Raw genomic sequence first — 16,444 nt, 5'->3', positions numbered from 1 at the left:
AAAGCCTTTCCCTCCAGGAGAAAACATATACCTCTCAGTCTGTCTGTCGGACCCCAGTCTGGCTGAGCACGGAGAACTGGCATGGCATCTTCAGCACGTACTGCACGTATGCAAGCACTGCGGCCACCCACTAACCACACAAGTGCCCAGTGGAACTGCTCAGAGGAGCCTGCTGCTTTTTCGTTTCCTTTTAAGCCAGGGCCAAAGTTCCCAGGATCTTCCTAAGAACCCCTGAGATCCGCTCAGCCCCTCACCTATCCACCCAGGGAGCCCACACTGTCCTAAATGGCAGTCGGCCAGGGGCTGGTGTACAAGGGACAGGTGTGCAGTGGGCTATTTTCAGTTGCTATCTGCTCAAACGCGAGCTGCACATGCTCAGGAGGCAGGCAAGTTTGGGTTGCCTTTCAAACTCTGGGCAGCCAAGAGACATACACCTTTCACAGCTGCCCGGGCAACCAGCTGCTCGGTCCTCCTCCCAAGACGGGAGCAATGAAAACAGCGTAACCTGGCCAGCCACCGTGCCAGCGAGCAAGCTGCACCTCTCATGTCACTGCCCGGGTTATTCTGAGCTGGGCTTATTGACACTCCATGGCAACACAGGAACAAAGGCCCAGCTAGAGGGATTTAAATGTCTTGCAGAAGTTGCTAAGAAAGTCAGCAGCTCAGCCTTCTGTTTTCATAACGGAAATTAGTGTTAGATTATTGTCGTTCGCTGCTGCTGTTATTATTTGTGAGCTACCTGCAACAGAGGTCTTCTCTTGGAACTAAGGGTTTTGTTTTTGTTTTGTTTTTGTTTTGTTGGCCACCGTCAAGTTGCTATAGTTGGGATGCCTTTGAAAAGGCAGCACGTGGGCCTGTCTGCCCCGACCCTGCAGGGGGAGTAGTTTTTCCCGTCCCTTCACCTCTAATCCTGCTGTGCCTGTGATCCACTTCTACCAGAAAATTCTTTCAAAGCACACAAAGCGCATCTAATGAATCTTTCAATAGTTCTCGCTGCCCTCAGGATCGAAGACAAACGCCTCATGCACAAGGCCCTGCCAGGCTAGTAGGGCCTCAAATCTCAACCCAAACGCCTTCTGGGAGGCTGCTCTGGCCATGCTGGACCACCCGGATGGTGACCTGTATCCCCCCACTTCTCTGGGCCTGGCCCTTCCCCTGCCTAAAAAGTCCTTCTCAGTCCTTCCTTTGCTGGTCTAATGCCTGTTCATCCTCCCAAACCCTGCCTGTCCCCAATCCCAGCCTGGTAATTTATCAACTGCAAGAATGTAAGATTGTCTTATCACTGATTCTCTTTTCCCAAACTTGGAATACATTCTTTGAAAGGATGATGTCCTTTCTTACCCCGTCCCCAGCCCAGATCAGTTCCTGGGTCTCTTATTACCTTTTCTGTATTATGATAATTATTTACTCATTCATTTGTCAGATATTCACTGAGCACCAAATACATGCCAGGAGCTGTTTTAGACACTAGTGAGAAAACACGACCACCAAGTCCTGGCCTCTCTCACCCTAGGCCTCACTTTGCATGGCTGACTTCTCACCACCACTCTGCTACTGCTAAGCATGGCTCTGCGGTAACGGCTCTTGAGAGCTCAGGTAACCCACGTACAGAAACACAGGAAGAAGGAAGAAGGAGGCTCACGATGGTGTCTGACTCTGCCTCTCTCCTGAGAAAGGCTTGACTCCTATGCATGGCCAAGAGCCTTCCCTTCAGAAGACACTCTGATTAGCAACACCACTGAATTATCAAAAATTACCCTAACCCTCTGCAAAACTGACAGCGTGAAGCATATGAACTAGGACATAATGTTAAAGATAAACACTGCGTAACTCTGCATGGCATCCTGCAGCATTATATACATCACAGGAGCCAAAGGTTAAACTGGACTGTTGGGTTTTTCTTCTTTTCTCTCTCTCTTCCTTATAGCTTTACCGAATGGGTGTGATTTTTTTTTCCATTTATATTGGCTTAGTGTAAATACCAGAATTCAGAAGGTAAACAAATGCAGCAAATAAATAAAAGAGGCTACTCCCTGCTCCAAATCACCGTTTGAATAAAAAATATAAGCAGAGTGGGCTTCCCTGGTGGCGCAGTGGTTGAGAGTCCGCCTGCCGATCCAGGGGACACGGGTTCGTGCCCCGGTCCGGGAAGATTCCACATGCCGCGGAGCGGCGGGGCCCGTGAGCCATGGCCGCTGAGCCTGCGCGTCCGGAGCCTGTGCTCCGCAGCGGGAGAGGCCACAGCAGTGAGAGGCCCGCGTACCGCAAAAATAAAAATAAATATATATATATATATATATATATATATATATATATATATATATATATAAGCAGAGGTTTTTCTTCTTGCTTTAAGGTGAATTTTACCACCCCCTTCCAAGAGGAATTTCTCCTTCTGCCTCCTATCCCTTCTCTCCTTCCCACATGCCCCAAATACACATATCCTCAGAAAGTCCATGTTCCCCTCTAACCCATAACAAAGAATTAGATGCAGCATTACCGTGGATCTAGGAAACACCCAGCTCTGCAGAGCTCAGATTCAGCTGATTAGAATCAGGCAGCAGCTGTTCCAGTGTTATGACCACGGCTGAGAAGGCACATATGTAAACTTCCCTCTTCCTGTAAATCACTGGCTTGCAGAGAGAGGATGGTCAGGCTACATGAAGTCGTAAAAATAAATAAATAAATAAATTTTAAAAAGGTCTGGGCCAGCTCTGCCGGAGACTATCTGGGTTAGCTGTCAGAGCTTTCACCTGAGGGCAGCCAGGACTTCCCGGCAGCGAGCTCTTGGGAGCAGACTGGAGGTGTCTTTCTTAAACTGTGGGTTATGACCCATTTGTGGGTAGCGAAATTGATTTAGTGGTTCAAGACAAGGTTTCTTTCTTTCTTTCTAAATGAAATAAAACTGAATAGAATAAAAAAGAGAAGAAGCAGGAGTACATTAGCATAGTAAGAGTAATCACTCTTTCATGAAATTTTCTTTTCAGATGCATGCGGGTCATACTCCAAAATGTTTCTAAATGTAGATGCACTGGGTCCAACTCTAAAATGTTTCTTACTGTGAGTCACAGTGAAAATTTTGAAGGCTTCCCTGCCCTGTGTCTTACACTATCTTGGAATCGACATGAGCTCTGAGTAATTATGACTATTTCATATAACCATTATCTATGGAAGCTTGCCTGAGGTCATGCTGGGCTACAGAGAGAAGTTCTGGAGGACAGTTGGTAATGTTTGGGAATTACAAATTAATTTTTAAAATTTTTTATTGAAGTATAGTTGATTTACAACGTTGTGTTAGTTTCCAGTACCCAGCAAAGTGATTCAGTTATACATACATTATATTCTTTTTCATATTCTTTTCCATTATGGTTTATTATAGGATATTGAATATATTTCCCTGTGCTATACAGTAGGACCTTGTTGTTTATCTATTTTATATATAGTAATTTGTATCTGCTAATCCCACACTCCTAATTTATCCCTCCCTCACCCCCTTTCCCCTTTGGTAACCATAAGTTTGTTTTCTACGTCCCGAGTCTACAAATTAATTTTTAAATGTTTTGTTTTCCTTGGTGTTTACTTTTCAAGAGCAAAAGTAGCACACATTCCATCCCTACAAATCTCCTGCTTCACCAGTTTTTCCATAAAGAGGAGATGGCATCCACCCTCTCCCCCTTGAGACCCATCTTTATAAAACAGAAGCTTAGATGCTATTGCAGTGCCCACTCACTGTTGACCACAAGGAAACCATTTAATGAGCTAGGGCCTTGGATTTGTTTTCCCATCCATTCAATATTTGACTCTGATTGAAATTTTTTTTTTTTTTTGCGGTACGCGGGCCTCTCACTGTTGTGGCCTCTCCCGCTGCGGAGCACAGGCTCCGGACGCGCAGGCTCAGTAGCCATGGCTCATGGGCCCAGCCGCTCCGCAGCATGTGCGATCTTCCCGGACCAGGGCACGAACCCGTGTCCCCTGCATCGGCAGGCGGACTCTCAACCACTGCGCCACCAGGGAAGCCCCTGATTGAATTTTCAGAGTCCTCTCCACACCCTACCACTAACTCCTCTCATATAAATGCATTGAATATGAACATTTTATAATGTTCACTGGGACAAAAAAAAATTGGATGTGGCTTTAGTTTAACTACCCACAGCTGAAACAAACATTCCCCAGAAAGGAAAAGCTGAAAGGAAGCTTTGTCACAGCTCACCTTGCATCAATAATATACTCATTCTGTTAGGTGAGAAAATGTGACAATAAAGAAGCAGTATCTTAAAAGTGTACAGCTTCACCTGATATTTACATTTTAGGTCCTCATAGTGGCCAATAGCTCAGTACATCTCATCTCTCTCCCCAACAAATCTCTCATATGATGATGTGTCAAAGAAAAAGATTTGATTCTGAACAAAAGGGATAAATTAGAGTCATGAGAAATGAGGGCAACAAATTTAATACTGAGACATTTCTCTTACATTCATTCACCCCTTCACGAACTTCCTGAATTCTCAATAATGAGAAATTCAAAGAAAGGCTTATTCTATTCTTCACCCCCAGTGGCAAAGAGGGGCACCTTTGTGGACCCTAACAAAAAGTCTATTGAAGTGATCTCCTTCCTTCTCTCATTGGGTAATTGGGCTGGAAAGTCTGAGTAGTGATGGCTTTGGAAATACTAAAATCAAGTCAACCCAGAAAATAATTTAGTACTTAGCAATCTTCTCTAAGACAGGCCGAAATCTCTTGCAACAAAACTCTGCAAAAGTCCAGCCTTCCTTGCTGCAATAAAATCTAACTACGGCTTGCAAATTTAATAAAATGTGGGTCATCTTAGCTTTGAAATATTTTTGAAGGAGCAGTATTCCACTTTAAGTTATTTGTGTCATGGTCGTCCCTGCAAATGCTCACAGGGACAAAGGTAAAACCAAACAAGCAGGTTCTGGAACAAAAATGGACTTCTCCCGGGTGGCATAATAGCAGTATTAGAGCATGATTAGTCTTATTAATGGGAAGGAAAAGGAAGGATATACGGGTAATTAGGGCTCAAGTGCTCTTCTCTGTGAGAGCAAATAAAAATCTTCCTGCAGCTGGAGTTGTATATATAATGAACATGAAAAATGAATATTGGTATGAGAGAGAAATAAAAAACACAAACCCAGGTAAAAGGGATTCATCATTTGTTATTGGAAGCTCTCACCTCAGCCTCTCAAATGGACTGGATTGAGCTGTATTCTAGCATGTACCAGATGTAATATGAATGTGGATGTAGCTAATTTAGGGTACCAAAAAATACAAAATTCTGAAGACGACCGATAACGACTGAAACTCTTGAATACCAATCCTCAAAGTATAACACACCTTTTGTTGGCTGTATAACCTTAAGCAAGAGTTTTAACCAATTAAAAAGCACATCCCCACTAACGTATCTCATTAGGGTAATGATGAGGATTATGGGAAATAACGAACATAAAACAACATTGGGCACATATTAACCACTCAATATTACCTATAAATCATCAAAGAGATAGTTCTAGCATGCAGTATTTTCCAAACTTACTGGGTCTTTTTGGCCCCAGAGCATTTAGAATTCCACAGAAATTGAGAAATGTTCTAAAGTACACACATACTAGTCAAACTCTGCCAAAAGTACTCTTTGGGACTTCTTATTTGACATGTTGACACTGTATCTAATCAATATTTAAAAGACATCTGGGAGTAACTGGGGAGACGAAAGAAGCTTTCTGGTTTTTTGGTTTGTTTTTAATAGGCTAAGAGGAGTACAATACCCAACAAAACATATTAGAACAAAATCTCTATTACTTTCTTATTTATGCACCAAGAATGCCATTAGCTCCACTGAAGCCCAATTAATAAGGTGCCATAGCTGCTCTGCAAACATCAAACCTGGGTCTGTTTCCTTTTAAACTTGGTAGTCTAGGGCTTCCCTGGTGGCGCAGTGGTTAAGAATCCATCTGCCAATGCAGGGGACACGGGTTCAAGCCCTGGTCCAGGAAGATCCCACATGCCGTGCAACAACTAAACCCGTGCGCCCCAACTACTGAGCCTGAGCTCTAGAGCCCATGTGCCACAACTACTGAAGCCCGTGTACCTAGAGCCCGTGCTCCGCAACAAGAGAAGCCACCACAATGAGAAGCCCGCACACCTCAAGGAGGAGTAGCCCCTGCTCGCCGCAACTAGAGAAAGCCTGTGCACAACGATGAAGACCCAACGCAGCCAAAATAATAAATTAATTAATTAAAACAAAAAAACAAACAAAAAACTTGGTAGTTTAAAGCCCTGCACTAGACAATCTATGAGGCTAACATAAAGTTTTTAGTTATTTGCCCTGTTATTTACCTCTTTCGGTTAAGTATTTTGTCCTCGACATTTGCTTTATGACTAATGTTGAGTATATTACAATTAGTTCTCAGTGGTTTTTTTAAAAAAAAAATTTTCTAGTAAATATGCAAAAACAAAGAGTCTTTTCATAGAATATGCTATTGATAGTTAACTAGGAGTTGAGTCATTGAGGGAAGACAAGACTAAGGCCACCGCTATTAAGATCCGAGTACTCTAGGTTGTAGCACTCACTGGATATTGTTTTTTAAAAAAAAAAAAGCTATCGCAGCGAAAGGATGATGTGTTCTTTTCCATATCTGTAAACATCCTAGTGCTGGTGTTATATTCAATAGCAAAACCTTAGTGGCATCCATTTCCATTTCAGCCAGACTAACTTGTTTCATTACAGATCTTCACTCTGGCATTAAGAGGTCATTTGCTGGATCCTTTGGGCAGCTTAAGAGCTTAAAGCAGGAAAAAACAACCAATGGCTGGGTTGCTAACACTGTTCCATAAATGCCCTTTTCACCTCCTCTTTCCCCATTCTTTCCCACTTCCCCTTCTCTATCCGTATTACATTTCCACCTCAATTTCTCTTCCACTCTTTTTTTTTTTCTATCGTGCCCACACCAAGAGTCCACCAGGACAGCACATGAAACCTGAAGGATTGTCCGACCACACAGAACTGCTACTGTACCTAGGGGAGCACACAGAATTTGGAGGGACTTCATTTCACAACATTCTTTTTTTTTTTTTTAACTGATCATATTATGTAGCAACTAAAAAGAGGAAAAATCCTAGCAACTTGCCTATTACGTCTCCAGACGTTGTCAAGTGTCCCTTGGGGGATAAAATTAACCCCTCAGATGAGAACTACTATTAACCCACCAAATATTCCCAGCCCATTTCTTCTTAGTAATTCTTTCAACCTAGGACCCAACTCTCTTCTGGTTAAACACCTCCTACTCCTTTAAACTTGCCACGCAGGATCCTTATTTCATATCTTTTTGGCACTAATTAAAATGATTGCAATATTATTGGACTGTATCAATCAACACTGCTTAGAGAAGAATATAGACTATGGATACCTAAAGTGGTTGACGATAGCGTTTTTTAACAGAAACTTAATGTAAGCTGCTTTATATAATTGTAAATTTTCATAGTAGTAAAAAGGAACAGATAAAATTCACATTTTTTATTGTCTTCAAAACCCAGTGTGTACTTTACACTTAAGGCATATCTCGGCTTGTATCAGCTGCACTTTGAGTGCTCAACATGTGGCTAGTGGCTCCCTGACTATAATACATGTCAATGAACATGGGAAGGAAGGAGGAACAGATCAAATATTATACACCTAATACATAACAAAATAGATTTCTAGTACATCAAGCACTGATTTTTCCACAGTGTTGGCTACATTAACCTATATTATATGCCTCCGCGGAAACTTATCAAGTGTATAAAACTGATCACTATACCCCCAAGAGCCTGTAAGAGGGGGATTAGTCTTACTGGCCCATCTGATCACAGCAAGGCTGAGATTCACACCGTAAGCACCACTCCTCATGGAGCAACTCTTATAAAATAAAGTGCAAACTGCTCAATGCGCAATAAAATAAGAGTTTGTTTACACATCTAGAAAGATTTACACCAACATGCTAAAAGCAATCACATGTAAGTGCAGGGAATTATAGGCAACTTTTTATTTTCTTTTTCTCTTGATTATCTCTTGTGGACTCCACAGAGGCAGTGCCATCCCTAAGTAGCTTTTTGCAGATGGGGAGAAAGGAGGATAGTGACAATGAGTTAGGCCCTAAAATGCCTGTGTGATCCCACACAACTGAGAGTTACCCTGTGCCCCTTCAGGTTCTCACTGGCCCCCCCACTAAGCATTCATTTACATGAAAACCGCTGTATAATTAATTGAACCTAATACCTAACTCTTTTATACATAAAAATACAAAGTATGTCTTATACTGTCTTAACGTATACAAAATTTTCTCAAAATATAACCACTGTGTAAATCAAGGGACAAACAGTTCTCTGTTTTGTTGGGATTCTACCAAAATTTGTTCACCAAGTCAGAAAATTCAAGCACTGCAGGCAAGATCCCTTGTGATAATTAAGTCACCGATACAACACACTAGTACCAATGTTTTCTGTTTTCTAAGACATCAAAGATTATTATATGTATGTGTGTGTGTGTGTGTGTATAGGTATATATTTTTATACACACATTTGTTACTTCATTACATCTTCTAGTGTACTCATGCCCAACTACACTAGATTATATTACATTTGTCTATACGTACTATTTTAATTATATGACATATTTAATTACATATTATTTTCAGAGAATTTTCTCTTCATTTCAGATAGCAAATTATATTGAATTTTTTAAATTTATGTTTATAAGAAAGGTACGGTGTATATAGGTTGCACTCCAAGAAAATCAAGGGACATTATCAAATATGTATAAAAAGGGGATGTTCACATGCAAAACAAAAAGAAGTCTAGACACAGACCTTATACCCTTCATAAAAATTATTCAATTAACAGATCACAGACCTAAATGTACAACACAACACTATAAAACTCCTATTAGATAACATAGGAGAAAACCTACATTACCTCACTGAGTATGACAATAACTTTTTTTTTTTTTTTGTCAATAACTTTTTAGAGGCATGATCCATGAAAAAAATAATTAATAAGCTGGACTCCATTAAAATTAAAACTTCTGCTCTGTGAAAGATAATGTCAAAAGAATGACAAGACAAACCACAGACTGGGAGAAAATATATGCAAAAGACATGTCTGATCAAGGACTGTTATCCAAAATATACCAAGAACTCTGAAAACTCAACAATAAGAAAACAAAGAGCCCAAGTAAAAAATGGGCCAAAGACCTTAAAGACACCTCGGTAAAGATATACAGATGGCAAATAAGCACACGAAAAGATGCCCCACATCATACATCATCAGGGAAATGCAAATTAAAACCATGAGACACCACCACATACCTATAAGAATGGCCAAAATCCAGAACACTGCTAACACCACATGCTAGTGAGGATGTGGAGCAACAGGAACTCTCAGACGTTGGTGGTGGGAATGCAAAACGGAACAGCCACTTTGGAAGACAGCTTAGCAGTTTCTAACAAAACTAAACATACTCTACCATACAATCCAGCAATCACAATCCTTGGTGTTTACCCAAAGGAGTTGAAAACTTATATCTACACAAAAACCTGCACATGGATGTTTATAGCAGCTTTATTCATAATTACCAAAACTTGGAAGCAATCAAGATTGCCTTCGGTAGGTGAATGGATAAACTGTGGTCCATCCAGACAATGAAACATTACTCAGCACTAAAAAGAAATGAACTACTGAGCCACGAAGAGACACGAAGGAACCTTAAATGTAAAATACTAAGTGAAAGAAGCCAATATGAAAAGGCTATATATACTGTATGAATCCAACTACATGACATTCTGGAAAAGGCAAAACTATGGAGGCAGTAAAAGAATCAGTGGTTGGCAGGGGTTGCAGAGGTGGAGAGAGAGGAATAGGTGGAGCTCAGAGGATTTTTAGGGCAGTGAAATACTCTGTATGATACTATAATGATGGATACATGTCATTATACATGTCATTATAACCCACAGAATGTACACCACCAAGAGTGAACCCTAATGTAAATTACGGACTGGGGTGATTATGACGTGTCAATGTAGGTTCATCAATTATAACAAATGTACCACTTTGGTTGGGGGGATGTTGATAATGGGGGAGGCTATACATGTGTCGGGGCAGGGGGTATATAAGAAATCTCTGTATCGTCCTCTCAATTTTGCTGTGAACCTAAAAAACAGCTTTAAAAAAATAAAGTCTTAAAAATGGGGGGAGGGGAGGATTGCTAAATCTGATAGGATTAAGGAGAAACTAGTTTACGGTAAGCCAAACAATACACAGTATACTGGTCCTGCCCCAAGTAGTTGAGCCACTTACCTTCCATACTAGGGGAAGGGAAAGCAATCATCATTAGCACAGGAAGAATCATCACTCCATCTACCATTGTACAACTGTGGAGGGAAAAAAAGGAGATATCAGTGAAACAACAAAATTTAACTGCAGGATGACAAATTAAATTAAGCATACCATCTTCAAACTGCCGTTCAAGGCCTTTCTTACAAATCCCCCTCACATATGTTGCCTTATTTCTTAGTACATTTAAACATATACCCTTTACATGGATCTAAATAAATCATCTTAAAGAGTTAATCAGATTTACCTCCTCCTGGTGGCCACTCTGAGGCAACGTTCCCTGAGTCTACCCACTAACAAAGAACTCAAAAGGGACATGAAAAATTCTCAGCTGTAAGGCCAGGCATTCCTAAAGGACTTTAGGTTTGAATTTTATTTTATGCCATGGAATGCAAGGTTGGCACCAAGTTAAAAACTCTAAGAAGCACGAATAGACTGTTCTAACACGATGTTAAAGATTAAATGACTGAATAATCCAAACCAAATTACCATGTTTGAGCCTTCGTTCAAAAGGATTAGAAGTGAAGCAACCTACATCATCATACAGCCCCGAAAAAGAAAACAAAACACAAAACTGTAACTTATCCCTCATCAATGGCAAAGCAATGTATTCTTACATTAACCTCAAATTTAACAGAGCATAGACACAATCAAGACATGAAGAAATCATGTAAAATCTTAATATATGAAACTATAACAGAGAGAAAATAAGATACTTGCTATAAATTTTAAGTTGATATTGCCCTAAAACTACATTGGCAGAAGCTCAATGTTCTGAGTCAAGGGGTTACAACAAAGAACTTTTCCATCTGAATAATTCCTATAAAATTTTGGAAATATGATGAGAGTTTGGCTATACTAATTCTTTATTACAAAAAATAATTTTTAAAAATTAAACCTTGAACTAGCTGCAATTTTCTGATGGTAAAATAAAGAGAAAACTGGTGAAGTTCTTTAGTGAATAGGTTCATGTGCTATCTTACTCTTAAAGCTTCAAAGAAAAGAGCAAAAGCCCACTGCTATCTAAGCTGTTTGGAATGGACACCTTCTGACTCATCTTCTTAAAATCAGTTTTTTGGTTAGTAGTCTGACTGTTCATTCCCCGCACCTCTATTCTATCTTACCATCCCTCACTTCCATTTGTCTACAACTGTATTTCAGACTAACCCTTCTCTAACAGCAAGGTGAGGGAAGGGAGTAAAGGAGAGTTTAATGGACCTTCCTTTTACATTTTTAAAAGCACGTGGAACCTGAGTGACTCCCTTTCTACCGTTGCTGTTGTTATTATTACTATTATTTCCATGTTCACATAGATCTTTTCTAGAGCAAGCCCTTGTTTGATATAAATACAAATGCCTCACTTCACCCTGGAACCCTCATAACCAGTACTGACCCCTCCATCACCATCTCATCTCTGTGCCTTTGAACAGAAACGCACTGTTGGTTCCCTCCACCCCAGATGCCTTGAGCCTCCCCCTCCACCTCTCTCCTACCCAACTCCCTCTTCCTGTCATCCACGATCTAGCTCAAAAGGCAAATGCTTGGTGCAACACCTCTCCATCAGCAGTGATTTCAACCCCCCAGCCCCAACACCACTCCAAATCAATCATTTGTCTAACACCACTCCAAATCAATCATCTGTCTATGTCAATCTCCAGCACTAGCTAGCCTACTTGCCCCCAAAAGGGGGTGCATGCATCCAAGGGCCACACAAGACAATGCATTAAATTATGGGATGAAAATACTAAAACTTGTATCTTATAAAAACTGATTTAATCTAACAGAGTGATAAATAACTTGATCCTTTATTTGGTCTCTGTCTCAGTCCCTTAGGACAGTCCACTACAAGAGGTATCTTGCAGAAGAAGTGGGAGTTACACAATGTGAAAGAGTGGACATTGTTTGCTTATAGAATACAGCCATGTGCTATACTCTTGAGAGTTTACTGAAGTGGAATTACAGGTTGTGATGGCTAGATATAATGAAATGAGCCCTCCCCAAATTGCAAGTGTTCTAAATCCATTAAAGAAACTACAGATTGAATATGTTGTTAATGAAAGTACCAGAGAAGACTAAGAAAATGGTGGAACTTATATGGCTATTCCTAGTGGTTCTTTGTTAATCATTTTAAAGAAAATCAATTAACATTCCAGTTCACTGTGACATGAAGCAGGCTCACCAAATTCAGAATTTAAAAATACATTAAAAACTGATTTGCATCCAGTATCATAAACAATAAACATTATCCTGAGTAGCCTGAGATTTTTGTCAATAATACAATGTCATTACCATTAGCCACACCTCAAATATTTCATCTTAAATCTTTTTAAAATTTCTATTTTATGTATGTCTTATAACACATAGTTTTACTTTATATAAAACTTATAAAGCAACATACATATTGAGGGTACACACTCAAAAAACTTTTTTTTTTTTTTTTTTTTGCGGTACGCGGGCCTCTCACTGTTGTGGCCTCTGCTGTTGTGGAGCACAGGCTCCAGACGCACAGGCTCAGTGGCCATGGCTCACGGGCCCAGCCGCTCTGCGGCATGTGGGATCCTCCCGGACCGGGGCATGAACCTGTGTCCCCTGCATCAGAAGGCGGACTCTCAACCACTGCGCCACCAGGGAAGTCCTCAAAAAACTTTTTAACTGATGGGATATATCATTAAAAGCCTTTGAAAAGTATTGAACTATATCTCAGTCTTATCTTTGAATTCCTGGTCCTTCCTTCCTTCCTTCCTCCCTCCCTTCCTCCCTCCCTCCCTCCCTTCCTTCCCTCAACAACTATTGAGAGCCTGCTATGTACTAGAAATTAGAAACTTAGAATGATAAAGATATACAAACATGGTCCTTACTATTACAGAACTTACACAATCTATCTATGGTGGTAGTCAAATAATCATCCAAAAGACTGCACAATTAAAAACTGATTTAAGTGTTAGAAAGAAACATGGTTAAATAAGACTGCTAACAAAACAATTTAAGATTTTTTGGCGGGTGGAGGAGATTATATATAAACAGGGTAGATTATATATAAACAGGAACCAGAAAGGTGAGTAGAAGGTACTACAAAAAGGATAAGAGTATGTGAGCTCTTGTGTGTGTGTGTGTGTGTGTGTGTGTGTGTGTGTTGGGGTGGGGTGGGGAGCACTCTGTGGTGGAGACAGGAGGGCATTTAAGGAAAAAGGCACAGCTTCTCGGCTTCTACACGGGTCCTGTGGCCAGGGGAAGCTTGGTGTTTCCTGAGGACTTAAAACATATATCACATGTGAAAAAAAAACACCAGCCTAGGACATAGGGAGCCTAGAGAGAAGAGTGATAAGGAGAGAAAACCCAAGAAGGCTGGAGAGGTAGCCCCTAGCCAGAACCTGGGTAAAACATGGTAAGCCCTAGTAAGCTCCCTACATTCGTTGTTGTCAAGGCGCCTCTCCACCCCATTCTCCCAGGCACACCAACTAGCCATCTCCCTGCCTATCTCTGGACCTCTGTATATATGAAGCTCCCAGTGATTGAGCCCTTCTTTCAGGACCCAACCTGGCAAATTCCTATTCAACCTTCAAGCCTCAACTTAAATGTCACTTCCTTCTAGAAGCTTGCCTAAACCCTCATATGCTCTCATTACACTCTCATACACCACTGTGTTAATTTTTATTTATAGCACTTATCATAATTAATAATTACATATTCATATTTGAGTGTGTGCTTTTGAACATCTGTCTCCCTCACTGGACTGTAAACTTCATGGTAGTAAAATCTATAGTCTGTTTTGTTCATCGCTACTAGAGCCAAGTAGGTGCACATTTAATACTCATTGAATTCAAATTCTCCCTGAACTAATCGGCTCAATTTAATTTTAATTTCCAAAGAATTAGAAATTACCCCCCCCGACCACCCGTTAACACAAAAGCACATACACACCTGCAAAGGAATAGCAGGATTAAGACATTTATCATCTCTGTTAACTCTAATCTCTAGAATTTAGTTCAGGTAATAATAGAAGTCAGCAGTTAACAAGTTTCAAGCTTCGAAATCAAGAATTCTTTCACTATTTTAAAAAAGAATTCTAAAACACCATCACCACTGACAATTTTTCCTTGTCACAAAGCCAACAAAAGCCCATGCCCTTAAACACCTTTTAACTGATTATTATTGTGCAAGCAAAATTAAAACAATAATTTAGGCTCCTAAACGGAAAACAGGGGAAAAAAGGAGGTATAAATTCAGTCTTCCAAACTAATCTGCTGTTTATAGACAGATAGCTCAAAATCTGCCAAAAATCTTTGGGAAAAAATGTCAGCAGCATTTACTGGTTGCCATTCTGTTCAGTGTCTGGAGTGTCTCTGCTGACCAGTTAATTCAGCTATTAAAAATGGAACTTTCGAAAGGAAAGGGAAAAGAAATGTAGGGAGGAGAATGTTCTGGAATAAATGTCCCGATCATATTTTACATATAAAGAACATCAATATGCTGAAGTCCCAACTTGAAGCCCCAAGGATCTACTTCGAATTTTTACATATACTAAAAAGGAAACATTGTCTTTACAAGTAATGTTCAACTCCCTTGCACTCAAGTATTTTTGGCTAAGGAGTTTTAGATGTGGGCTGGCTGGTAGTGGGAAAAGAGAGTGGCAATAATTCAATAGTTCAGGGATGCTTTACTCCAATAGTTTTAAAAATTTTTGGTCTCAGAATCTCTTTATACTCTTGAAAATTACTGAGGACTCTAAGGAACTTGTCTATGTAAGTTATTTCTACCAATATTTACTCTATTAGAAATTAAAATGGAGAATGTTTTCAATACTCTATTTGTTTTAAAATAACAATAAACATATTACTCTATTTTTTCTAAATTAAAAAAAGAACTGTATTTTCCCCCACAGAAAGCTCTAATGAGGAAAAAGTGGCATTACTTTGCATTTTTGCAAATCTCTATAATGTCTGGCTTAGTAGAAGGCAACTGGATTCTCATGTATGATTCTGCATTCAATCTGGAATGACATGCTGTATCAGCTGAAGAAAAGAGAATCCAACTTCGTACATGAAGACGTATATGTGACTGGAAGAAGGAGGACCTTGTGGAACCCCTGAGGAAGTCTTGGAAACTCCAGAGGATCTCGGACCACGCTTTGAGAAGCACTGCCTTACTCTTAAATGATCAGTCCTTCTGCCATACCAGGTAACCAGATGGCAGCAGACATTTTAGGCTGGGCATTGGCTCGATACCTGACAAAAATGTTACTGCTCCACAGGTTTAGAAATCTCTTTAAACTCTCTAACCTCAAGGAAGTCAACAATAAGTCTAGTGGTCAAGGGAGAAGGCATCAGATTATCTATTTCATGTAGGAATAATACTTTATGTGCACAACGAAATACTTTTTAAATGAGACATAAAACTGTGATCAGAAGGTACTCCAGCGTCCATCTCCTTTTGGTCCAACCAAATCCTTATGCAATATTCTAAGGCTAAAATCCCTGACTGCGAAAACTCATAGGCTACTGGGGGTTACAGAATATTATCTGAAGGGTTTGGAGTATAAATTTTTGCCCCAGTATATACCACCTCCTTTCTGTTCCTGGATAAGGCCCTCTAGCCCTGGTAACTGATCTTAATATTTCAGACACACGGCAAAGAGCTATGCAGAAAAAGGTTAGGGACCTCGGGTCTTAAATCAGTGCCATCTTTCACAGTGTCTCAGGACTACTCCCTTGGGAGACAGGACAGTCCCATGATATTGTACTCAAAACAGGCAAACCACCAGGGCAAAACAGAGCTGCTTTCCAAATCCTATGGTACTTTTCAAACTCCATTTATAGATCAGACTGACATCCAGTTAGGGAGCTAGCGTTTAGCTCAATTTTTAACACATGTGGGCTTGAGACCAAGTTTGGTACTTCTTTCGCTCATCACAATTTTACAGCTGGATAAAGCCACAGATATACTGCAGTACATCCCCCCAAAAATCACAAAGCATTCTGATGTCAGTCACAGAATAACCAGGAGTATACTGCACTTCTATATTCAACCTTTAGAACTCATATTAAGCAATCTAGTTGATAATCTA

At 40.2% G+C, this 16,444-nt stretch overlaps 1 protein-coding gene across 4 annotated transcripts in view; it reads right to left on the bottom strand.

Annotated features, from left to right (window-relative positions):
- ACVR1 (activin A receptor type 1) overlaps positions 1 to 16,444 on the bottom strand; it is a 126,420-nt gene that overhangs the window by 46,023 nt on the left and 63,953 nt on the right. For all 4 annotated transcript variants that reach the window (XM_060302424.1, XM_060302426.1, XM_030852736.2 and 1 more), the window contains one exon: positions 10,345 to 10,418. In XM_060302424.1, the coding sequence (XP_060158407.1) occupies positions 10,345 to 10,418 (74 nt within the window). The remainder of the gene's footprint in view (positions 1 to 10,344; positions 10,419 to 16,444) is intronic.

Source organism: Globicephala melas, chromosome 7 (assembly GCF_963455315.2).
Source record: "Globicephala melas chromosome 7, mGloMel1.2, whole genome shotgun sequence".
Lineage (NCBI taxonomy): Eukaryota > Metazoa > Chordata > Mammalia > Artiodactyla > Delphinidae > Globicephala > Globicephala melas.
The sequence above is the reverse complement of the archived record's forward strand: the minus strand, read 5'-3'. Positions and strand labels throughout refer to the sequence as shown.